This window comes from Anguilla rostrata, chromosome 13 (genome assembly GCF_018555375.3).
Source record: "Anguilla rostrata isolate EN2019 chromosome 13, ASM1855537v3, whole genome shotgun sequence".
Lineage (NCBI taxonomy): Eukaryota > Metazoa > Chordata > Actinopteri > Anguilliformes > Anguillidae > Anguilla > Anguilla rostrata.
The window spans coordinates 34,546,435-34,572,235 of NC_057945.1; the positions used below are offsets into that span (position 1 = coordinate 34,546,435).

Genomic DNA, 25,801 nt, shown 5'->3' on the forward strand with positions numbered 1-25,801 from the left:
TACAAAAAGCACAACTTTATTGCAACTCTCATAAAAAACATGAATACATGTCATTTTAGTGCAAACTTCATAGAAGGTAAGTAACTGGTTGTCTTGCAATCAAGTTGTGTCTATTTTGCAGGCTCAGGAGTCCGGCATCAGATCTGTAAAAAGGCAGAAACAGGACTCAGAGGTTATCAAAAGCATGCTTGTTTAAATCAAAGAATGACTCATCAGTTGTACTTCTGAATGCTACACAATGTTAATTAATTAACTGCAGCTGTGTAGTTCAGCCGCCAGAACAGGCTAACCCTGAGGCCAACAGAGTGTAGCAGGCACACTTCAAAGCTGCACCTGTCATTCATTTACTGTTAAATACTGTAGCATGGATTCAGACACCTTAAATGGGCGTTTCTCTCATTTATCTTTTTTTAATTAATTTTTTATTTTTTTTAAAATCTGCTGTGTAACTGCCATGAAGTAGGTGTGACGTGCATCCAATTAAATATTTTTTTAGTTTTTTTTTAAATTTTTTTAACTGGAATTGTTTTTCAAATCCTTGTTTAATTTCTGTAAGTGTTACTCTTTTATTGCAGGGTTGGGTGCAGGTGAAGTATCTGAAGGGCTGGGTGCAGGTGAAGTATCTAAAATGGCCGCCGCTGCAGGGCGTACCTGACTCTTCATACTCCACCCCGGTGAGGAAGAGGCCGGTGGGCGGGGCACACATGTTCTGGGGGTAGGCCAGGGAGTCCCGCACCTCCAGCAGCTCCTGCAGCTGCGGGACGGACAGCCTGCCCTGGCCCACGGCCACCAGAGCCCCCGTCATCCTCCGGACCTGCAGGGGGGGAGCAGCGCCAAGCCAAGACGTAAGGAAAACAGCGCCAGGCCCACGACACAGCAAACGCCCTAAAGCAGAGCAGCCCGGCCCTGTGCCTGGAGATCTACCGTCCAGTCGGTTTTCATTTCAACCCTAATTTGGCACACCCTGATTCTACTAATCTACTTAGCAGCTCAACGAGATCTCTAGCTGTTGAACGAGGTGTGGCTTTGATAGGGCTGGAGTGAAAACCTACTGGACGGCAAGAACAGGGTTGGGCAGCCCTGACCTTAAAGCATGAAATGTTCTGCAAGGAAACCCCACCCTCCCCTTCTGTGGAGGAGCCCATTTATTTTGGCTTAGCACTTTGGCTTATATTTATATGTTACATATGAATTTATACAGCTGGATATTTACTGTAGTAATTCAGGCTCAGCACTGTGCTCAAGAGTATGCTACACTGGAAGTGCCCCACCCGGGAATCAAACCAGCAAGCCCAGTGCATTAACCAGTACACCACACTGCCACCAAAGAGCTCAGAGTCTTATCCAATAGACACACGGATGCAATCACAGAGACTGCACTAAATTGCGCTGTCACCTGGACAGTATTCCATGGAAGGATTAAACTGTAGTTGATTTTAGTAACCACTAGAGAGCACTCAAATGCCAACACTTCATTTAAAGAACACTATTAACAATTTTACATACAGGACAAAAACAGGTAGGTAAAAATGGTAACTTACCTGTTTGTACAGAAAAGACGGGCTTTTGAAAGTGAGTTCCCAAAACTGCAGATTCCTGAAATTACAAAACCCTGCTGAAATGAACTGGGATTGATTGAATTTTTTATTTCTTCAGTTCTACAATTTTATGGTTCTGACTGTGCATGAACATGTTCTTCCCTCTTAAAATAGTCCAAATGGCGTAACAAATACTAGTGGCGCGTCTCGTGGCGTAGCCTGTGGAGCACTGTCCACATGCTCATTGCGAACCGCGACGTCGGCGGTTCGAGTCCGACCGCACGACCCTCTGTCGCACGTCTCTCCCTCTCTCTTCCCCCTGTCGCTCTACACTGTTCTGTCCAACAAAGCTGAAAAGCCCAAAAAAATAAAATAAAATAAAAATAGCAGTAAATTTGCTCGCATAACCATTTCAGAGAATTAAGAATTCTCATGGCAGGATGTAATCCTGTGATTCTTCTATAACAGTAGGGGGGGGAGGGTGTAGTACTAGAGGCCCATCAACCAAACAGTTTGTTGTTTGCATTCCCTAAATAACTGTTTAGGTTATGGCTGAAGCGCTTGGGACATGTTGTTCAGAGGCACTAATTGCAGAGAGAGCGCATGTTCAGAAGGACAGTATTTACTCTGTACTGCTTTGCTGGTTCAAGCCCATTAATGCAGTGCAGTATAATGGGTAAGGAGCTAATCTCGTAATCCAAAGGTCACAGGTTCGATTCCCAGGTTGGACACCGCCGTAGTACCCTTGAGCAAGGTACTTAACCTGCATTGCTTCAGTATGTATCCAGCTGTATAAATGGATGCAATGTAAAATGCTATGTAAATCGCTCTGGATAAGCCTGCTAAATGCCTGTAATGTAATGTTAACCTGCATTGCTTCAGTATATATCCAGCTGTATAAATGGATGCAATGTAAAAGCTATGTAAAAGTTGAGTAAGTTGCTCTGTATAAGAGCGTCTGCTGAATGCCTGTAATGTAATGTAATGAAGAAGCCTCCTATAGGAACTGAAGCAGCTGGGTGTGACTGGACTCAGGGCTCACAGGTTGGGTTCAGCCTGGCTTCACGCAGCCACACAGATGCTATAGCTGTGTAGCCTTGAAACCGCTGGTGCTCCTTATACTGACAGTTCCTGCATTTTCTGTGTTCATGGCTGTAAGCAGCTGCAGGCACATTCCAGGTGGTGGACTGAAACTTTGCTCCAGCACATCTCCTGTCAGGTGCTTCAACACGCCCCCCCTTCCCCAGCACTTCTCCTGTCAGGTTCTTTAACACCCCCCAACCCCCCCCCATCCCCCCGCCCCCAACACATCTCCTGTCAGGTGCTTTAACCCCCACCCCCCCTGAGAAATCTTCTGACCCAGGCCGTGACAGACGTATTTATCGTGACTTATCACACAGGGATTTAAACGGAGACACCAGCTTTCGCTGTGGCCTCACTGTCGCTGTTCAGAAGTTCCAGAACAGGCCACTGGCATTTTACAGCTATTAGAAAATGCACACTGGTGCCAAAAATGCACACTTTCCATAAAAAAAACATGAACATGATTTAACAGGTAAGGTGATTCCATTTATATTCCTGAGTGACTCTTTGTGTGGGTGTTGTGTGTGCGTGTGCGTATTCGTGTCAAAAACAGAGAAAGGTCTCTAAAAGAAATTAATTATTTATTTTTTTTACAATTTATTCCCCCTCCAAAATTAGTGCTCTCCATAACAATCCCCACTAATGAGAAATAGAGCTGACATCCCAGCTATAAATGAATCAGTGAAACCCCTGCATATTTTATTTATATGTTCAAGAATCAATATGGAGGAATGATGTGCACCTCCACAATCAGCAGATGTTACTCAAAATTTTAGTTCAAGATAAATTCTGCATGCAGATAAGCATGCGTAAAAAGCATGCAGATAAGCATGTGTAAAAACATGCAGACAAGCATGCAGATAAGCATGCATAAAAACATACAGATAAGCATGCACAAAACCTGCAGATAAGCATTCATAAACAACATGCAGATAAGCATTCATAAAAAGCATGCAGATAAGCATGCATAAAAAACAGAGTCAGCTGCAACACTACATTCAGCAGTCCAGCGCGTGAGCTGCACAACTGCTGCAGGTAGGAGTCGCTCTTGCGCAGTGAGGCAGGGAACATACAGCCAGCCGAAACCACAGGACTCACAGTCACCCTTTGAGTCTGGACCGCGCGGGGTCACATGGCATCAGAACGAGTGCTTTAGCCGGACGTGCCATCCACAATCCTCAATCTGAGCTCAACCGAAAATGTGCAGTTTGCGCTTTATTAAAACACTAAACCAGACGGTGAACATCACGGCTAAAGCCAGGATGACGAGAGATCAAAGGCAGCCTTTTGCGTGATGACCTCATCTTTAAGTTGTTCCGCATTAATGCTCCCCCATGCAGTAATAACCGCGCTGGAGCCTTCGGGAAAGCCGGTGGCACCAAACTGCCTCCCCCCGACCCGCCCCTCTCTCCCAGGAGCCCAAAGGCCTGAACCTTCGGGAGGCGTGGAAGCGGTCCAAGCTCCGCCTTTAATCCTCACTTAACTCCCATTACCGGGGGCGGTCCCGCTGCGCCCCAGAGGCGGTCCCGCTGCGCCCCAGAGGCGTTCCCGCTCCGTTCGGGGATCGGCCCGGAGTCGGACGATCGGCTCGCGCTCGGTTCGGCCTGCTCCGTCACGTTCCCGACAGGCATCCCGCTCTTCGGAATGCCGTCCACACAACCGGAATTCTCCGACAAAATACCGGCTACTTACTGTTGCATTCTGGTGGCTGGTGAGGGAGTGGGGGGGGTGGGAATGGGAAATTCCTGTTTAATACATTTATGAAAAAACTCTGGATTTAAGTTTAGGATTAAGAATCAGTGCAGGCTACTCTGATCCAGATTGAGCCAATCCCTGAAAGTATCGCATGACAGACTTTTCCACATTAAGATAAAAAAATGTAGAAACCTACGGTTTTGGACGAGCACTTTGGAAGATGGCGGTAATGCTCTCTTCCTGGTTACGCCTCCCTGGGGAGCCGTACGAGCTCACAGACTACCTCTGCACTCAATTCTGAACGTCACATTTCAGGAGGAAATGGAGGCTATTGACGAACGGCCTGGCGGGGCTATTCAGTGCCTGGTCATTAACAGCAGCTTTATTGAACACACAAAAGGTCCCTGGGCAGACGGGATGACCTCACCATATTAAATTAATGGAGGGTTATCGGCAGGACACGGGCACGTCTGCACATACACGTTTGGCTGCAGGAATCGCCGCCATTTTTTATTCTGTATTTGTGACAAATTGCGATTAATGCACTACGAGTGGAAACATGAGCTGTTCACTGTTAATGAGCCATATGCCGCTCTTCCTGCACCCCCTGACTGGGGAAAAACACATGCACCAGAACCACTTAACACGGCACACTTTGCTCAGGAATAGACTTGCACTAGAATAACTGAACACAGCACACCACGCTCAGGAATAGACATGCGCTAGAACCACTTAACACGGCACACTTTGCTCAGGAATAGACATGCGCTAGAACCACTTAACACGGCACACTTCGCTCAGGAATAGACATGCACTAGAACCACTTAACACGGCACACTTTGCTCAGGAATAGACATGCACTAGAACCACTTAACATGGCACCCTTTGCTCAGGAATAGACATGCACTAGAACCACTTAACACGGCACACTTTGCTCAGGAATAGACATGCACTAGAACCACTCTGAAAATAGCACACTCTGCTCAAGATCAGAACATAAGTTTCATAAATCTTTGAGAAACTAATAATGCACCAGCAGCACATTTTTTAGCAATTGCTTATAATAGCAGAAGGTATGAAACATTAACACGTGGTGTGGCCCCCTCGCGCAGCAAACAGCCCTGAGATCTGTGGCCCTCTCGCGCAGCACACAGCCCTGTGGTGAGGTGAGATCTGTGGCCCCCTCGCGCAGCACACAGCCCTGTGGTGAGGTGAGATCTGTGGCCCTCTCGCGCAGCACACAGCCCTGTGGTGAGGTGAGCTCTGTGGCCCTCCAGCCACAGTCTGTGTGGTGAGATCTGTGCCCTCTGCAGCACACAGCCCTGTGGTGAGGTGAGATCTGTGGCCCCCTCGCGCAGCACACAGCCCTGTGGTGAGGTGAGATCTGTGGCCCTCTCGCGGAGCAGTGAGGCGTTAATTCCCCATCCTCCTCTGCTGATCCGCGGTCTGATATTACCGCAGGGTGATATCACTGCATGTAATTCAGCTACCACACACACGGATGAACACACACGGTCGGTTAGGCCACAGATGTGCTTCACCTGTTCACCTTCAAGCTTCTGGCTGAATGAATTAAAGCAAAGATGAAGTTCTGTCAGGAGCTCCTTGCTGTGATGTCACTATATTCAGTGCCTGATCATGAAATAACTGTGAATGGGCACAGGCAACTGCTACCTCAGCACACGACTTCCTGCTGCATTGTTATTGCTTCTGGTCTCTTGCCCTGCCTGTACCAGCTGTTCCTGTCTAACAGGAGTGTCTGCGGATAGCCAGCCCCACATTAGTATGATCTTAGCAGACAGAAAAAAAGCACACACCCCTGCTTTTGCACATTAAAGATGGCTATAAAATCAGCTGAACTGTCCCCCATCAGGACTGGAGCTGTGCACATGCTGGCTCCATGATAGCAGTGTATATACACTGATACTGCTCTGCATGGGTATAGCCCAAGGGACTCTATGGCAATTAGCTCACGTGGCGCAAAGGGGACAGGAGACAGTGTTCGGCCCCTGTAACTGATGGGCTGCGGAGAAGAGCGCAGGACTCCATCTTCGACCAGTGAGCCGTTGCCTAGCAACACCGCTCAGCTGGGGAGCACGTGGCAACCGGACCGCATACATTAAGCTTCCTCCTTCCTGCTCCATCGCTGGCGTTCTGCCACAGTCGCAGTCACGTCCGCAGAACGAGAGCCGTGTTCACAGCAAGCCCTTCTTCTTTACGTGACCATGGAAACCCCCACTTAACCATGTGGCCTGACCCCCACCCCGCCCCCCCAATCGCCCCCGCCACCCTGTCCCCTCTGCCCATATTCTACCGCATGTGTTCATTTTAATAATTCATAGGCATGAAAGCGGGAATCTGGCACTGGCCCGTTGTCCGCGGCCAACGAGCATAAAATCCTAAAAAAGATCTCAGCCCGAGAGGATCAGTCAGACAGACAGACATCGTTCGCACACTCACTGCCACTCAGTTAAGCGGGGGGGGGGGGGGGGGCACGGTGATCTGGTGAGCGGGAGAGAGCGATACGGCAGCTACCGAATGAAACCAGATTAATGCGATATGAGGTCACTATCAGATAAAACTACACAAATTCCACAAATTTAATCTTCTGTGACTAAGCGCACTTCACCCTCCAACCTCTGAAAACAAACGCCAAGCGACGTGCAGTCAGGTGACCTGCACAACCTCCTAATCCCATATTTCAATCGGGATGTTCACAGATATCCATCTAGGGGATAAGCCAGCGATGAACCAATGGCTTCAGGTAATAATAAGATTGACCCGCGCCTGAATCCAGCTCGGTGTTAATACACCTCCCACAGTAAATACCAGGCCCGCAGTGGAGGGCACGTTACCTGTTGAAATGGCGCTGGGTGAAGGATTCGGGCCCGGGTTCGAGCCGGGCCTGCACCAGGGTCTTGACCGGGCTCTTGAAGGGGGTCTCGGAGTTGAGCGCTTGGAAGGTGCTGAAGTCGTGGGTCCCCAGGAGAGAAGACGTGGCCTCCTGCATGGCCCTGACGTTCAGCTCCCTGCCAGAGAGACCGACGGACGGTAAACACCAAACCCCACAATGACCGCACACTCACTGCATAGACAACATACAGAAAATTACAGAGAACACTTATCTCTGAACTTCAGGTTTTTCAAAGAACATGGCATTACATTACATTACATTACAGGCATTTAGCAGACGCTCTTATCCAGAGCAGCTTACACAACTTTTACACAGCATTTACACTGCATCCATTCATACAGCTGGATATATACTGAAGCAATGCAGGTTAAGTAATTTGCTCAGGTACAACGGCAGTGTCCTACCTGGGAATTGAACCTGTGATGATATTTACCATTGTTTTTATTATATTATTATAATGTGTTTATATTAATTTTATTTCATACAGAGAAATTGACATAACAAATATAGATGAGTGCCATATGGAAGGTGAAAAATAATACCATACCTGACACAAATACAGGTTAATTACAATTTTGCTTCAGGCCAAATACCTACTATGTCCTTTCAGTCCATGATATATGACTGACATGTCTGACCTTTCAAGGGAGGCGAATAACGCATGAAATATTGAAATGGGGCAAATGAAGTGACAAGTAGGGCAAGCAGTTTATTTCTAAATGTTACTTTCCATCTAAAGTGAATTACCCCAAGCAAATTATACAAAGCTGTATACAAATCAATCTAGAGGCCTCCGGACTATTCATTTGGGAAAATATTGTTGAGTAATTACACTGATAAAAATGTCATTGGTAAAATACATGATTTATATAAATTGTATAATTAATGTTACAATACAACTTCCTGCTCTTAGATCGGTGGCTAAAGACCGGTTGCTGATGGATGACCAAGATTCTACACGTAGAATCAAAGGCTGGAGCTCTAGGCCACATCTATTCAGGACCAGGAAGAGCTGCAGCCAGCTTGCTTTGTGGTGAAAATGTAGATGTATTGTATTTAAAAAAATGGAAATAATGAATACAGAATCGCATTTATACGGGATCTCAAAGCGCTTCGCGTAAATAATTTTGGAATTGAATTGAATTTAAATGAGATGAACGCTTACTCTCTCTCCGCGGCGGCAAGAACAGCTAGCGGCCCGCTTGACCGCTCACGACCCACACGACCAACGCGCAACATAAACAAGCGAGCAGCTGATCAAAGAGCCTGAGTGCAGAGAGTGGGCTCTGCTTTACTTAGCAGAAACATGAATGCTTACCATCAGTGCCAAAGAGGGAGATAAGAGAGGGAGAGAGGGAGGGAGAAAGAAGGAAAAAGAGAGAGAGAGAGGAGAGAGAGGGGGGGAAAGAGGGAGAGAGAGAAAGAGAGAAGGAAAGAGAGAGAGAAGGATAGAGAAAGAGAGAGAGAGGGAGAAGGAGAGAGGACGAAGGACAGGGAGAGAGAGAGAGTGAAGGAGGAGGAGAGAGGGAGAGAGAGAGAGAGAGAGAAACTGAGAGAAACAGAGAGAGAAAGAGTAGCATGTTTGGGGGTGGGAGGGGAACTGGGGGTGTAGTTGTATAAGCCTGCAGCTTATCTTGCCCTACTTTTTCCAAAGAGAGAGAAGTGGGGGGGGGGGGGGTGCATTCATGCTTCACCCACAGAGACGAGCCTAATAAACTTTCGTTCTCACCAAATCACTGCAAAAATAATGTTATCTCAATTATCGAGCAGTTTGGCTGTTTTGAGCCGAGTGCTGCGTGGTGCTCCTGCGCTCCTGCGCATTCGAGCGCTCCCTCCAGGCCTGATAACGGACTCGATTCCTCCGTCTCTCATTCCTCGCAGCTTCCGCCTGTGCGTTACTCACGCGTCGTGCGTTTATTCACCGTCTCCGCCGAAGTTGCTCTGCGTGCTTTCCGCGGCGCGTGGCCCCGCGGCGCATGCACAGCGGCGCTGAGGCTGGCTAGCTTAGCGCGGACTCGGCTCACTAGCCTGAGGCACGGGGCCAGGGTTCACTTCAGCTTTGGAGGAGACGCACCCCTAGACCACCACGTGCCACGGAGGGCCGGGGAGCATGTAGGTATTCACTCCCACCATTCACTTCACCTGCTGAATTCACCAAGTAGTTCCCTCCTATCTGGTTGAAGGTGTGTTAATTGGTGAAATCAGCAGGGGTAGTGATTGGTTGGAAATCCTGCATACGCTCAACCCTCTGTGGTATATGATTGGGCACCGATGACCTAGTCTCCAATTGTGGCGACAGTGTGGTATAATGGGAATTGGTCTTGTAGCCTAAAGGTCACAAGTTCAATTCCCAGGAAGAACACTGCCGTTGTACCCTTGGGCAAGGTAGTTAACCTGCATTGCTTTAGTAAATACCCAGCTGTATAAATGGATGCAATGTATGTAAGTCGCTCTGGATAAGAGCATCTGCTAAATGCCTGTAATGTGATGCAATGTAATGTAATGTAATGTAATTGAGGGTGACAATGAATTCATATTCATATGAAAATACTGGGTGTGTGACATGTCTCCCTGTCTCAGGTATGTCTCAGGTATGTCTCAGGCATGTCTCAGGTATGTCTCAGGCATGTCTCAGGCATGTCTCAGGTATGTCTCAGGTATGTCTCAGGTATGTCTCAGGTATGTCTCAGGTATGAGGGGCAGGGCGAGCGGCCGGACTCACGCGTCTCGTAAGGCCCAGCACAGGCCCCTCTCCGTCACAGGGAGCTGGGCGTGGTGCGCGACGCCCGTCAGCAGGCGGTAGGTGTACGTCCTGGCGCGGGCGCGGAAGCGGGCGTGGAAGGTGTCAGCCACGCGGCAGGCCCCGACGACGCTGGAACGAGGAGCAACGATGGCGGCGTTCGGTCACCGGGGATGTGAGGGCGTGGCCACAAACGCACAACACATGATATCACATCATACCAACGCGTATCAAACGCACGCCTCATTTTTATACTATTATCCTTTAACTACCCACGGTAAAAGCCCCATTGAGGATAACATCTCTTTTCTGGGTGGGAAACCTGTATATACAATAATACAATATAAAAATATATCATGACATGCAGGGAACAATATAGTGCTGGTGATGACAAGCAACATAATAGACAAATACGTACCTGTTCCCGGAGATCTACCGTCCTGTAGGTTCTCACTCCAACCGTAGCGAAGCGTATATCATTCAACAACTAGAGATCTCATTGAGCTGCCAATTAGTACAATCGGGTGTGTCAAATTAGGGTCGGAATGAAAACCTACAGGATGACAGATCTCCAGGAACTGGGCTGGGAACCACCGCACGTAGGTAATTAAGCTAATGCTAATGCAATTAGCACAACAATAAGTCCAAAGTCAGAGCTTAGTTTCCAAAAGACGCTACAATCTGTATTCAGCTTCCTTTTTAATATGCGTCTCAACGGACAATGGCGGTAATTGTATCATAGTAATAGTAATATTTAACTTGGATCATACTCATTTAAATCGAACATCAGCGGCTGCCTTTTAAAAGCGAGAGGAATGCTTGTCATTCGTACACTGTGTCCCTTCCCTGGTAAATGTTTAATTCTTGCAGTTCCTTGAAACCGACATCCAGGAGGGCCTGCATAATTGGCCGGGGGTCATTGCTAATTCATGCTGAAGCACTCTGTAATTGGCTCCAAAATAACAGCGCTGGTGTCGATCCCACCCCCGTGCTATAAAAAGCATCGCTCCTCAGCTCAAATCATGCAGCCTTCGTTTCCATCAGCGGTGGAAAGTCCAGGGGTCAAAAAGTAAATGTACTGCCATGTGCTTCTTCCACCCATGAACTCAGCCAGCCAGCTAAATCTCACTAATTAGTTCTTTCCACTGCCTGGCTGAGGAATTGTGCTAATTCGCAAATCCAGGTGACTGGAACAAGATACTGGGAAGGACTTTTACTTTCCGAACCAGGATTTCCACCTCTCTGTTATCCACTCCCCTTCCCTTCCAGAGAAATGTGCCGTAGGCCAGAAAACTGACTTCTGATCTTCTTAGCTTCTCCAGATAATTAAGCGCTCCCAGGTCCATGTCATTTGGCTACACGTCCCTCGCACAGCAGAGCCAGAACAGTTCCCATCGCCCCGACTGGCGACCCGGGGTCTCGATAGATATGGCCGGCCCCCTCAGAGACGCAAGCCAGGCTAGACGCCGCAGCCGCCCCCGTCCCCCGTACGTCTCCCCAACGCACCGAGGGTGGGGGGAGCATCAAACGAAACGCCCGTGGAATGCTCTCGTTCTCGCTAAAAGATTCACCAGCCGCGGTAATGAAAGCGCTAACTCGGGACTCTGAATAAAACATCGGGCGAGCTGCCGTGCACTCCAAGTGTCTGCGGCTGCTTTCAGCGAAGGGAAAAACGAGGCAGAGAGGCGGCTTTCAGACTTCTGGCCTTCGGTATGAGAGCAGAGCAGGATTCTTTTTATTTTTATATAGAGGCAGTTCATACTTTGCTTTCAATTAAATGAATCTCTAAGTATAGACGAGAACACAGAAAAACACTTGTTGTGCCTGCTTGATGTTTATGTTACATTACATTACATTACAGGCATTTAGCAGACGCTCTTATCCAGAGCGACTTACACAACTTTTTACATAGCATTTTACATTGTATCCATTTATACAGCTGGATTTATACTGAAGCAATGCAGGTTAAGTACCTTGCTCAAGGGTACAACGGCAGGGTCCTTACCCGGGAATCGAACCTGCGACCTTTCGGTTACAAGCGCAGTTCCTTACCCACTGTGCTATACATGTTGTGTGAGCCTAAAAAGGCCTTACTGCTCATCTCTGATTCTGGAAAAAATGCTTATTAGAGATATCAGCTTAATGGTGTTAAAATGATAAAGTTAATACGTGAATCAGCTTTTTGATGGCATATATGTTTTCTGAGAACAAATTCATTTTGGATCAGCACAACCAATATTCTTCCAATGTCACTGATCCTCATATCAGTTTTTACCCCAACGAAAACTGTACGCAAGAAACAAGGACTAAATGTGTTCTTTACATGAAGCAAAAATAGCAGTACAGAGGTGAAAAGTAGGTGTGCATTTGTGACAAATGGCATGTATACATATATGTCTAGCTCTTTCGTGAGCCGAACTTGCCTTCATCTGCGTGCTAAAAACAACAAGGCAGCCCCTGGTGATGTTCAGGCTCCGCTGCCGATGGGTAATTATCTTTGGAAAGCTACCAGCGCACCTCATGCGTGAACTTACACATAAAATCCCTTTGCTGCAATGTACCTAAAAAGCATCTGTTCACAGAAGTAACACAGGGTGCGGGGCATTGGAGAATTCAGTCTAGCATAATATACTAAGGTTATTTTCATCAACAGTCTAGCTCGAGGGTATGAAAGATATTTAGGTTATAGTCATCTTTTTTTATTCTGATCTATATTGCTAACTGTATTTTAAATATAGCGTACATATTCCAAATTTTGGATACCATTAGATTATTTGACTGCTGTGGGCATACTGAGCACTCTTGCAGGGGCTGTACAAATTCTTTAAAAGACATGGCATACATAAAATGTTGTATTATAACAAATGTGTAATATATATATATATATATATATATATTACAATAAATATATGTATCATACATGATGCTATTAAGTTGCCATAACCCCTAAGGCAGTGCATTAATTTCCTCAGAAATTTCAGGATGCAAAAGGATGGAATCCAACACAGCACCTCTGACGCTGGTTTGCTACGTCGGGACACTAATCACTGGTTTCACATTTCACCGTGGCTGCTAATGTTCAGCCCCCCCTCCCCCGTATTAACTTACTGGAAGCTACGTTCATTCAAGCTGAATTTTTGCAAGAAGAACTGGTGGTGTCCAGGCCAAGAAAGAGTTTTATATCGCCATACAACTATATCTCCGCTTGCACCAGCAGCATAGTTTATACCTGTTCCTGTAATTAACCAACAAATTAGGAATTGGGCATCTTTTCTTTCTGCTGCACAGGTACTTCAGGAACAGCAGAACAAAGTCAGGCAGTAGCTGCTTCTTAACGTGAAGGAATTGGGGGGGTTTCAAAGGCCCAGATGAGCAGCAGGCCTCATGAAGGATGAATAATGGAGGACAAATACAGCGGGACGCGTGCATAATATAACACTGGCGGTAAAACGCTTCCAGAATGTGCGTTTGTCTGGCCGTGTATCTGCAGTCAGAAAGAATGATGTTACACGCGGCGCTGAGCGTAGCGACGCGGCGACGCGCTGCACTAAAGCTGCCGAAGCGAAGGGGGGGGGGCCCACGGCGACGGCGGCGGTGCCGGAGAGGAGTCTAAAGTAGGTCACCTTCCCAGAGACCCACACTCTTGGGTGACACCGAGAGCCGCGGCAGGGCTTGCGCCTGCCACAAGGGGCGCCATCACCTCCACTGCATCCCCCCCACACACCCCCACCCCCAAATCTGCGGCACACCGCCCCCGGGCCCGCGGCCTTCCTGGCTTAGCCGCCAAAATCTTTCATAGGCCTTACACGTGGGACAGAGATGCTAACTGTGGGGGGGTAGTGGCGTGGCCTCCCCAATGCACCCCCCTCCCCTTCCACATTTCATATGGTAGGGAACAGGCTCATATCACATTTCATTTATTTGGCAGATGCTTTCACCCAAAGCGACGTACAAGAAGTGCACACCGAAGGTCATTGGAAGAACGACAAAACACAGGTCTGATGAGGCACAACACTCATTATGCAACAGTTATTCATAGCTGTGAACACATCACGTCCAGTTCACACGGCAAGCAGAGGCAAGGTCAGAAAATGGTGGCAAGTCAAACTAGGAGGCATATCAACGAGCTACATCATCGAGATAACGATACTAGTGCAATATAAGTGCTGGACATAAGTGCAATATAAGTGTTACATGAAAGTGCTACATAAGGCTAATATTTCATGGGCAATTTTAAGTGGGTGAAATGATTGACCATTTTTACACAAAGAGGGATCAAAAAGGACCTCAGTGTTGTTTTCAGTGACCAGTTGCCTCTCAGTAGGAGTGTAGCTTCAGTGTTCCACTTCTGCACCTTTTTTTTGTTATATGGGCGTTTCTGTTTCGCACCATCCTCTCAATCCCAGCTCCAGGTAAAGCCCTGCTGGAGGCCACTGACCGTCCACAGATCTTTGCATTACCCGAGCTTCTCCTGACTGATGCTCCAACAGGCTGGATCGCTCTCTCCCCCACTCTTTCCAACTCTCTCTCTCTCACTCACTCTCTCTCTCTTTCTCAATTCTCTCTCTCTTTCACACACACTCTCTTTCTCAATTTCTCTCCCTCTTTCACACTCTCTCTCTCTCTCTCTCTCAATCACTCTCCCTTCTCAATTCTCTCCCTCTTTCACACTCTCTCTCTTTCTCAATCTCTCCCTATCTTTCTCAATCTCTCTCCCTCTTTCACACACTCTCTCTCTTTCTCAATCGCTCTCTCTCCCTCCCTCTCCTGCACTCATTACCGAGTCAGCCTGCTGACTCAACCACTTCCAAAAATGAGCTATCTAAAAAAAAAAAAGGTGACTATGGCTTTGATCTCAGAGAGAGGGGGAAGAGAGAGGGAGGAAGGGAGAGAGGGAGGGAGGGAGCAGGGAGGTGGGAGGGTAGAAAGACTCAAAGCCTTGGTGTGAATGGTCTAAAATTAGGCCCGCAGAGCTCCAGCAGAAGCTTATGTAAGAGATGCTGCAGGAGCTGGAGAGGAGAGACCGTGCTGTACACAGCTGCGCGTGGGCGGGAGTGTGACAGACACAAGCGTCCATTTCTCCAGCGGGAGGATGGATGTACCCCAAGATACACACATCCTGTTCCCCTATTTCTGTACTCTGACGTAATCAACAGTGACAGTGCCTGTTCAACAAACGTGTGAAAATACACAGCTTAGAAAACAGAAAGTTTTTAATTAGTCTGATGTTCCCAGTAGTGAATGAATAATGGTAAATCAATCTAAACACTCAAGACCCATGTTTTTAATGGTGGACTCCCACCAAAATTGGCCCCAGCGGTTTGATTTAAAAAAAATGTACATAGTGTTGCTGGAGTCCATTTATATAAAATATACATGAATTACAGCTTGGCCTAAATATTTGAATGTACTTCTCATTGTGACTTTAACTCATGGAATTGAATATTGGGTTAACATTGAAGGTGCCTGTGTTGAATGTTCTGGCTTCATAATTCCACTTTTTCTTACCCCATTGGCTTGTTTTAAATGTGCTGCTCTAACAGTCACTGGCACGACTGAAAATTCAACAAAAGAGAGAGCTTTGGCATTTTTCCACGAAAGAGATTCCCAGATCTGGACAGCTACGTTTATGTCGACCACAAAGGGAAGTTCATTGCACTTTTTCAACTCCACTCTCCGAACAAAGACAATCCCGATCAAGACTGCCAGGTCGGAAATATGTACGGTTACTATGCGTGATCCACAGATAAGTATAATAAACTGCCATTGCAGAAGGCATTAAAAGGAACCAGGGGTATACCTAAGAGAAAATGGCACCCAATCAAAGTGTTTGTTTGTTCCAACCAACTCAATAGATTTTCGTATTAAATTTTATGCCCGTAATGTAAACTATTAATAAGGTAAGTCAGTCCCGGGTGTTCCTTTAGTGTCTTATTTAGCTCTAACAACCTGAAGGAACGCCAAACATCACTGATCTAAAATAGACCCACAAAGGGGCATTAATTCCTGGTTCATTACCATTATTAGCAACCCCCTATAGACAAACTAACTGCAACCAATGCCACAGAATTACCGGGGAGTTTTTAGACCACTGGGTGCCACTTTAGCAAGTTGTGGTCTTTATTTATTTTATTTTTTTTTTTACAGCAATCAAAACTTAATTGTGAAGTTCAACTGTTTTTTTTTTTTTTGTCTCACTGTGGATGCAAAAATAGGAGCAATTCCAAAATACAACCCATTACTCCATTAGGTGAAATATGGAGAAGATTACTGGGACAAAGCTGCATAACCCATAAGTTCTTTACCAAAATCCATCTCTCTTCTGCTGTAAGACAAAAGCTCTGTGGTTACACAAAAAAATGGATTCCAGATGGTGGCCGATTCCCAAAATGTTCCGACAAGAGACTTCTGAGGTGCCAGCTTGTAAAGTGCTGGCCAGAACTACAGTTAATAATGATTTTTTGGGTGAAACTCAGATTTCAAAAGCGGGGCTTGACAGCTGAGCCAGTATTAGAAGCCAAGAAGCAGGGGTCTGGATCAATACGACGCAGGAGCCAGATGATATGAGCAAATGTCACTCTTATTGAGGTGTCCACTGTTTCAGTGTGCGATAAAAAAAAAGAAATTACCATTTTTAGGGAAAGCCTGCAATAGAAATCCTCCCTCTTCGCTTCCTACTGTTTCTGTGAACAAAAAAAAAAAAAAAAACCTGCTATTCTGGGCCTCCAGAGAGAGAGAGAGAGAGAGAGAGAGAGAGAAAATGGATGTGCTGGAAGAAAGCAGGAAGAAAAATGCAGCAGGAAGGTAACAGTATCACCGGGGCCTTTTAAAAAATCCCAAGGAATCCATCGGAGACTTGGAATACACGGAAACAGCTTCTGGTCTCAATTCCCAGAAAATAATGCATGATTTATCACATCATTACCCATCACACGAATTGGACCTCGGGAATGAATTTACCATAACGCCTGCACCATGCCAACTTGAGAGAGTCTCCATGGGGGGGAGGGGGCAAATCCTACAGCCTATGACCTTACAAGGTCATGCTTCCCGAGAGATTTAAAAAATTCACAGTGTTTCCCAGTCTCCTCAGCTTCTTTCACACGAACACTCAGGTGGCGTAAGAACAAAACAAAATAGCGCTATTTGGAGACGGTTGAGAGGCAAGGCTGCTAAAACTGAAAATAATCGTGTGACCAAACACACAGGTCATTCCTAGACTTGCAGAAACTAAACGGTCTTTGGGGGGAGGTCTGATATTCTTCAGACTGCTGACAAATTACTCAGGAAATCACAGATCCTTCCTTCCTCAAAAGACAAGTCTGTCAACATCAACATTCATTGTGTAGGCTATCTACAGTGGTCTCCAGGCAAAATGGCCGCCTCTCTGATATCAGTTCACACGATGCCTTACAGAACCCTGTGTTAAGCCCCGGCTGAAGCAGAAGGCTGGTGATTGGTCATTGGGTGGTGGGTGAAACTGAGCACCAAATCACATAGTGTCAAATTTCTGCAGAGTGATCACTGCTATACAGAGATTTTGCCTGAGATTTTGACCTGTAGCTCCAACAGATCTGCCTGGTGACGTTAAGCGTACCAGCACAGCACCACAGCAGAGGTCTGTCGTGACTCTCCCATTGGCTTCTCCCACTCACTCTCCTACAGCGTGCATGTATCCCAGCAGACACTGCTCTCAGGCAGACTTATACTACATAATTACCCAGCAGCCCCTTCTATCAAGCAGACTCATCCTGCATATTACCACAGCAAGCTCTCATTATGATCCTCTGCCCTTCTCCCCATATAATCAGAATTCATTTTAGGATCTTTTTTTTGTCCTACTCGAGATGTACAGAGAAATCTCATTCTACGGCCACAGTTTTTAAAGAACAAATAGGTGAATAACTCAATACTATGACATGACACCCCTTGATCTGGGTCTGTTTTTCCTGGTTTGGGCTTGGCCCCTTAGTTCCAATGAAGGCAAATCTTTATGCTACAACATACGATTACATTATAGACTATTTTGTTCTCCCCCAACAGTTTTGGGAAGGCCAGTTCCTGTTTCAGCATGACAATGCCCTTGGGCATACAGCGAGGTCATATAGAAATGGTTTTGTGAAGAACGGTGTGGAAGAATTTGACTGGCCTGCACAGAGCCCTGACCTCAACCTTATCCAACGCCTTTGGGATTAATTGGAAAGCCAACTGCGAGCCAGGCCTAAATTTCCAATCGGTGCCTGATCTCAGTAATGCTCTTCTGGCTGAATGGAAGCAAATCCCTGTAGCAATGCTCCAACATCTAATATAGAGCCTCCCCAGAAGAGTGGAGGTTGTTATAGCAACAAAAGGTGGACCAACTCCATATTAATGCCCATAATTTTGGATGAGATGTTGGATGTCAGGTGTCCACACACTTCTGGTCATGTAGCAGACCTGGGTCAAATACGTATTTGTTTTGGATTCAAATATTTTTCTACGCTTTACTGATCTTGTCTGGTGTACTGGAACCAATTAAATACTGTCAAAACCCCGCCTTCTGGTCATATTGACAGGCTCAATTACACCAGGCAAGATCAATAGAGCACAGAAAAGCATTTGAATCCAAAACAAATACGTATTTGACCCAGGCCTGCCATGTAGTGTACATTCACCTGATAGGCTCGGGCTTCAGGTGGTAGTTGAGCGCTTCGGTCAGGACCTTCGCGGTGAAGGGAAGTTTGCCAGACCGCCGCTGGATGTCCACGTGTGCCGAATTGCAGAGGGCATGGACCCCCGCATCAGTCCTGCTCGAGATGTACAGGCAGACCTCGTTATGCGGCCGCAGTTTCTGCAACGCATTCTATTGTTAAAAACAAAACACAATGATGTCGTCAAATTCAGGACAAACGGCCAAGAACAGTCCTGTACTAAAAATAATTGAACAATGAAAGTGCTTCACTAGCGGAACAGAACCTAAATTAATTCAAAACTCCTGCTCTGGGGGGCTAAGATTCCTGGCTCTGTGTACTCAAATGGGGAAGAGAATAAATCCCAATTAAAATGAGGGCTTGCTTGCTGAAGAAACAAACAACAACAAAAAAAGTTTTAAACTTGCCCAGGTCCTTAAACCACACTCATAAAAGATTACCGCATCTCTGAAAGAAAACTTTCCAAAAGGACAGTGGGAACTGAAATATGCGGCGAAGTCTGTGAGAACTTGTCTGTGAGAATCTCAGTTTCTCTGGCTGCCCGAGCTCACACTCAAACCTGCCCAGGGGAACACAAGGCTAACCTTTTGAAGAGTCAGTTTTCTGGAACGTTTTCAAAATTCCAAGTCAGTGTGTTCTAGAACTCCTGCTTTCAATTACCAGCAGTGACTGTTACATCAGCATTAGAATCACACAGTTCTGATCTTACAGAAATCAAACAGAGAAGCCAACGTTCATTCCTTGCAATAAATAATTAAATAAGTGTGACAAATACTTGTCAGCCTTTTGTACTACAAAGCTGTATGTACCCTAGAGTAACGGAAGGCTACAGGGATTTAGTCATTTTCTTCAGCGTCCACAGAGAAATGAGGACGTGTCTCGTGTCCCCGTTCCTCTCTTTAAGCTGTCCTTTAAAACAAATAATTAAGCCCACTTTTCAAAGTCACTTTCAAAACCCTCACAATCAGTTCATTCATTCCCACAACACTGTCGGGAAGTTAAAGACCCCGTACAGTCACATATAATATAATGATCCAAAAAGAAGAAAAAATCACATTCTACACCTCCCGTACTAAATCTGATAATATCTAATGCATTCAGAGTGACACAATTCACAAAGAGGTGTGGACTTTCATAAGCGCATTCCATTCCTCGAAGACAACACTTCAGCATGCAGAACATGTCCAAACACGAGACGCTAACACCCTCAGGTTTCATACGGAATGAGAAGTACAGTGAGGACACCCTTGTACTTTCCAAGCGTACATCCCCCGAGAGACTGAAAGTCACATTTCAAAGGCTCCTTTGATTACTTTTAATGTAAAGCATTTTATGGGCTGACAAACGAAACATACTACAATATACAATCACGTTTTACAGCTGTTCTAGGTCTGATATAGATGATATTGAAAAACTATTGTTGCTGCTACATAAATGTGTGCAAAATCTTGCATTACAAGTCTATAAAATGTATTATCGCTCTGCACATACAAATTATTTTCATTACAGCCAATTACAAGTTTTCCTCCTACATTCGTGCAAGCACTAACATACTATAGTCACAGAAATGTGAATGACAGTCTGCTAACAAGCAACAGTTATAATTTACCCTCTAAAACAGCTATGTCAGCAGTTGCACTTAACAGTTGACAAAGCCAACTTACCAATAAGTAGTTAGCTACTACACTATCTGACTGTTTGAATATGACTTGTAATGACTAACAAACAAAGATTGAAGTGCCTTGGTCCAGGAAGGAAAGCCACAAAGTTAATCATCTCTGTGAATTCCCCAGATGAGAGCAGGTAATTATGTTATGCCATAGGCTTTTCACTTTCTGTTTCCATTGGTGCCGATACAAAACAACGTTCGAAAAACCAACAACATTGTTGTAAGGTCTCTACACAGCAACCGGCCAGCATCCATGGGAACCAAGACATTTGCTGAGGAATAACTCCCATTTTATCACAGTACGATAAAATGGGGAAGAAAATGACTAAAGCATCCCTTCGTTTAGCTGAGTGTGTGCTGAACACTGGAAGGGTTTCTTTGTGGCGTTCAGCTTTTTCTGCTCTAATCTTCACAATTCAAGAAACAGAAGTGAGTTTAAGAGTCAAAATCTACAAACAGAACGTTTAACCATGACAGTGACAGCAGTGAGGGCTAAGCGGCATGCTTAGATAGCTTTGAGCTGAAAAAATATCTATTTTTAAAAGTGTCTATGCTTGTATTTTCCCATCTATGCCCGATAATTTAATGTTTTGTTCTTTGGTTGATCTTTAAACTGGGTCCTGGCTGCATCCTTTTATTTTTGAATAGGCCAGTATGGAGACACTCAGATCTCCTTCCCTGAGGCCAATAGTATTTCTGCTTTCCATTCTTCCTGTCCAATCAGCCTGATTTACACCTGGGGCACGAGGTGAGTGGTCAATCAGTGACACCAATCAATCTTCCAGTTATAAGTGAAAACCAGCAGTGCTGCTGGGCTCAGTACCCTTAGGCTAGTAAATCCTCAAAGTGGTGCACGCATTGTTAGGCTACAACCTCTGATTCACGCAAAAAGCTCAGGAACAGGACCAAACCTTAACTGGCTTTATACTTTTCCTCTATGTTAAAAGAACCCTGAAAAACTCTGTTTCCAAAATAATCCTGTCAAAAACACATCTTTAACAAGTCACCAAAGCACTAGAAGATATTACTGTATCAACCCCAGTTTGTTTGTGGCTGTTTGGACAACCACTGGACTACAAAAAAAAAAGAAAAAAAAACTACAACTGACATGTGGGACCAGGAAGAGCTGTACCAGTGAAGCCCACATCACAACTACAGCCAACATCAGACAAGTGTGAGAAAGAGCTGACTGAAAAAGACACGACACTCATTTTGCCATCGTTATTTTGCGAGGACGACCGGGGGATTTAAACCCAAATCTTACATGCGCGGGGGTAAAACACAAAGGCCTCGCTGGACAGTAACGGCTCCGTGCTGTGGCTCCAGCTCTGTGACTGGTGGCCAAATGTCCCGAGAGAGAGAGAGAGAGAGAGAAGGCCTCTTTCATGTGACACAAGTGGGTCTGGCTTTGATAGAGGAAGAACGTCTCGTGGCAGGCAAGGAAATGCCAGGGTAAAATGCTCCAGCTGACGAGCTGAGCAGTTAAAACGGGCAACTGAGCCGTTTTGCGGATTTCTGATTGCCGGGTAAGTCATCGGCAGTGTTCAACTCTCAGCATTTACAGTAACATCATGGGGGGGGGGGGGGGATATTAACCTGTTACCTTGAAAGACCCCAGTGGGATCTGGAGGTGGGAATGTCAAGCTACAAGTGTTAGCATACAGAGACGTATGTGGATGCACGTGCTTAACCTTGACACACAGATATAAGATAAAAACAATTACATCTCAATTACATAAGTGTCAAGTAGCGGTTTCATACATGCGGTACTGGAGAGTTAATTCATTTCCGGTCTTGATGCTGCACCCGCTGGCTACAATAATTACTTTTGACCTGATGGCTGTTGTAAGTACCCTTTAGCCCACTGCTTACTCTTTTTCCTTTTGTTTTAATGTATACATTTATAATACATTATTTGTGATGTGGGTTATTTAGCTATATGACACAACATTGTATGGCAATTGGTGTGTGATTTCTGTCTGTGACTGCAAAGCACTATTAAAAGATGTGCTATTTTGTTCTGTGTCAGCTTATGAGGCTCAGGCTCAAGCTTTAAGGTTTGTTTGCTTCCAAAGGCAACAAAGATCCTGGACCCTTCTCAATACGCTTCCAGACATATTCCAGTAACTCGATATGCTCAAAGCCTTGACAAAACACAAAAGAGCAAATGCATATGCATTTGAATGAGGGGGATCAAACAGCAAATCCACACCACAAAAAAAACAGAACACTCCTCATTCTAGAACATTCCCAACAATTCAATTTTCAAGCAAATACAATAGGAATGGTGGAGCAAATCATTAGCTCATTTCATGACTGTACGTTTCAATATTTTCAGTCACTTTGCTGACGTGTGTGTACAGCTGTCAAAACATAGCACAGACCATCTTTAATATTACATGTCTACTGTATGAAGAACAGTGCAGAGCTGGGCCCAGAGATGCTGACCACAGAATATAAACACTCGCAAAAAATAATATATTTATATAAACATTAATAATGTCCCATTCTATTGGTTTGCTGACATACTTCCCCGCATTTTAAGCCCCACAGACAATGTCTGACTTGGAAGCGTTCTTTCCACAATTTTAAAATCAAAACCAAATGTAAAATTGTACACAACACATATTTTTTTGACACATCAACTTGAGAACTTATGATAAATGAGGACACTTTAATTTATCTTATAGCCCTTTAGTACAGTATTGGGCTTTATTTTAATTATTTTTATTCGTCCAATACAGGCACTTAATGGTTTTTCTTGTAAAAAAAAAAAAAAAAGCAAAATGCCAAAACTCAAGAGATTAAAATGATTTCCAGACGTATGGACCGACACCTGACCCTAGCAATAGAATTTATCATACATATGCATTCACTGTTTCCATGCCTGCAAAGAAATTATTGGAAAATTCACATGAAAAACAGAGGGAGCCATAATGTTGGCAATGGCATCCTTGGGTGGAAGTGCAATATAACGTTTAGGGAACTTGGCTCGTAACATGAAGGTTGCGGGTTTGATTCTCAGACGGGGCCCCGCTGTTGTACCCTAAAGCACGGTACTTCAGCCGAACGGTTTCAGTAAGATATCCAGCTGAACAAATAAATTGATAATATGCAAAAAAAATACAATTGGAATACTAAAAAGTCGCTCTGGGTAAGGAACCAAAGGCTGTATGTTGCTAGGACTCCAGGTCATAGTTAGTTTATCCCATTGCCTGGGCTAAAACCCAAGGCCAGTAGCTTTTTTTGACTGAGCTACTCAGAAAACCTTTTTTTGGGCACACTTGGTTGCCTCAACTGAAACATTACCCAGGATACCCACTCAAAGGAAAGGAAATCCCTGAACCAATTAAACTGGGAGATGACTGTGATGATTATGGCCAGGAAGAGAAAGCCAGTTTGTTTGTATTTTGCACCAGGGATCCTCATGTTTTTTTGCAATAAGTGTCATGGGATCTTCAATGACCATGTTGAGTCATTTTTAATGTGTCATCTGAGAGACGGCATCTGCTACAGCACAGCACCCCCATCACCGCACAAGGGCTGGGGTTTATGTTCAGTCCAGAGAGAAGACCTTCCCCAGCTGGCCCACCAAAACATCTTCCAGTAGAAACTTTGTTTTTCCAAGAGGGTCCGCCATCCAAGTGCTAACCAAGGCCCGACATTATTATTATTATTAGTGTGAATGTTCAGCTTAGACGTAGGACTGTAAGCTGCTAGCTAAAGATAAAAAATATATTTGCAGATCACCTTAAGTCTTCTCCACTCACCTCCAAATAGTTTTCAACCCCTAGCGTAGACTGGTGTGGAGGAGTCTTCATCACGCCACTATGGAAGTAAAACGAAGCCGTTAACTATACTGCCGTGGACGGTTAATCACCAGAACAGTTCCTTTAAAAATCCATGATGGCACGTGCACATTCAAGGACGTGCATTCGAATTACTGTCGTAAAATTATTTACCAGCTATTATAACCCTTAATTTCAGTGTAATGCAAATGGCTGAAAAAAAAGTATACGAAACTGATTTTAGACATACCTGTACTTCGTACCGAGGTACTGAAAAAATATAAGGTATCGAGCACGGCAGTTCTCCATTTTTCACGTTTTCAAATAGTAAAATCGCCTTTGTAACTATCACAGTGAGATGCAATATATCGGCAGACCAGCACAAAGACCGAAATCATGTTATGAGCACTTGGCTAATAAAGCCGAAATACTCTGGGCTACCTGTCCTAGACGTGAAAGTGATAAATTATATCTTAAATCTGAACAGTTTATAAAAACCCATAATTGGGACTGAATGAGACAAGACTTGTGTTAGAGAAGCCTGGTTTAAATGAATGTTACCGATATCAAACGCGACAGCGCGTAGAAGGGCAAGTGGGAGCTAATCCCATGCCTGTATAGAACTTGTAGAATGTTTTATCACAAATCTATAAAACAGGCGAGTGGGTAACATTCAAACCATATGAGAACGTTGATATTGAACATGTCGCTTATTTTTTCGAGGACTGGATCAAATACAAAATACTACTTGCGTTAAGTTTCGGGCAAATTTATCAAACACGCGGGCAACTCTCTAAAATAGAGCGTTTTCACGGTCCTACATTGGTCAGGGCAGTTGTGCGCTTGATGATGTCACGTGGATTGACAGAACAGTGAGCAGTCCTGCCTCCATACGAGTTAGGGATCCTCTCGATGAAACATCCGTGCCTCAGTAAAAAAAAATAGTATTTATTTTTTAATTTTTTATTAATTTTTTATTTTTTTGTGTGCACATTAATCGTGGTACATTACACACAGTGTTATACATTAGTAGGTTTATTATGTTATTCTATATGATATTCCATCAGTAGATATACTTATTTTCTACAAGATGCTAATGGATCCCTGACCAAAAGCACCATGTAGGAGAAAATGTAGCCCTACTCTACAATCCAGTGTGACTGGAATAAAATGTCAGAAACTCCTTACTCTCAATTTCCCGACCCGATTACGGTGGATTGTGGATTATCCACGGTTCCCCGGAGGCCTTAAAGGTCATTGCTTGCATGACTTCATTTCTATGCTGTCCTTATTCATCATAAATCTTTAATTTAACATAATTGTATTCCATTATTGATTTGTGCATGTATGAAAGGTTAACCGCTTGCAGCACTCTTGTCACTTCTGACATGAAGAAACAAATAAATAATGAAATACAAATGTGCAGATGTGATATTATATTGAGCATGCACGGTGTTTGCCCATTTGCACTTGGTATAAACAAAATAGTTTATAGAACGTACATAAACATAAGTAGGTCTACTATGCTCCATTGCATATTTCATTATAACTGTGGCATTGTACACAATATATTGATGTAGTCTAGGTATTCTATTTGATGATATTGTTCCAAGTATACTTTTTTCAGCAAATTATGACCAATGGACAAAAATGGAATATGGTAACTGGGAATAAGAATCAAATT

At 44.8% G+C, this 25,801-nt stretch overlaps 1 protein-coding gene across 2 annotated transcripts; it reads right to left on the reverse strand.

Moving 5' to 3' along the window:
• On the reverse strand, window positions 1-24,912 carry pusl1 (pseudouridine synthase like 1). Of its 2 annotated transcripts, XM_064305483.1 has the most exons (8): window positions 24,368-24,900; window positions 24,100-24,157; window positions 18,625-18,812; window positions 9,953-10,102; window positions 7,172-7,345; window positions 1,542-1,596; window positions 652-814; window positions 1-143 (listed from the first exon to the last, which is right to left on the reverse strand). In XM_064305483.1, the coding sequence occupies exons 1-8, from the start codon at window positions 24,424-24,426 to the stop codon at window positions 124-126; spliced, it is 867 nt and encodes a 288-aa protein (XP_064161553.1). In that variant the 5' UTR covers window positions 24,427-24,900; the 3' UTR covers window positions 1-123. The 2 variants fall into 2 exon arrangements, with proteins under 2 accessions (XP_064161553.1, XP_064161554.1); XM_064305484.1 differs by lacking the exon at window positions 9,953-10,102 and having other exon boundaries at window positions 24,368-24,912.
• Window positions 24,913-25,801: the final 889 nt, after the last annotated feature.

What these genes read in the sequence shown, in the direction of transcription:
- pusl1 (XM_064305483.1), bottom strand. Translation starts at nt 24,426, where the DNA reads ATGGAGAACTGCCGTGCTCGATACCTTATATTTTTTCAGTACCTCGGT. An exon ending in CTGAAGCCCGAGCCTATCAG is followed by an intron (nt 10,103 to 18,624) that starts GTGAATGTACAC and finishes TCCTCGTTCCAG; the next exon opens with CGTCGTCGGGGCCTGCCGCG. An exon ending in ACCCAGCGCCATTTCAACAG is followed by an intron (nt 1,597 to 7,171) that starts GTAACGTGCCCT and finishes TTGTAATTTCAG; the next exon opens with GAATCTGCAGTTTTGGGAAC.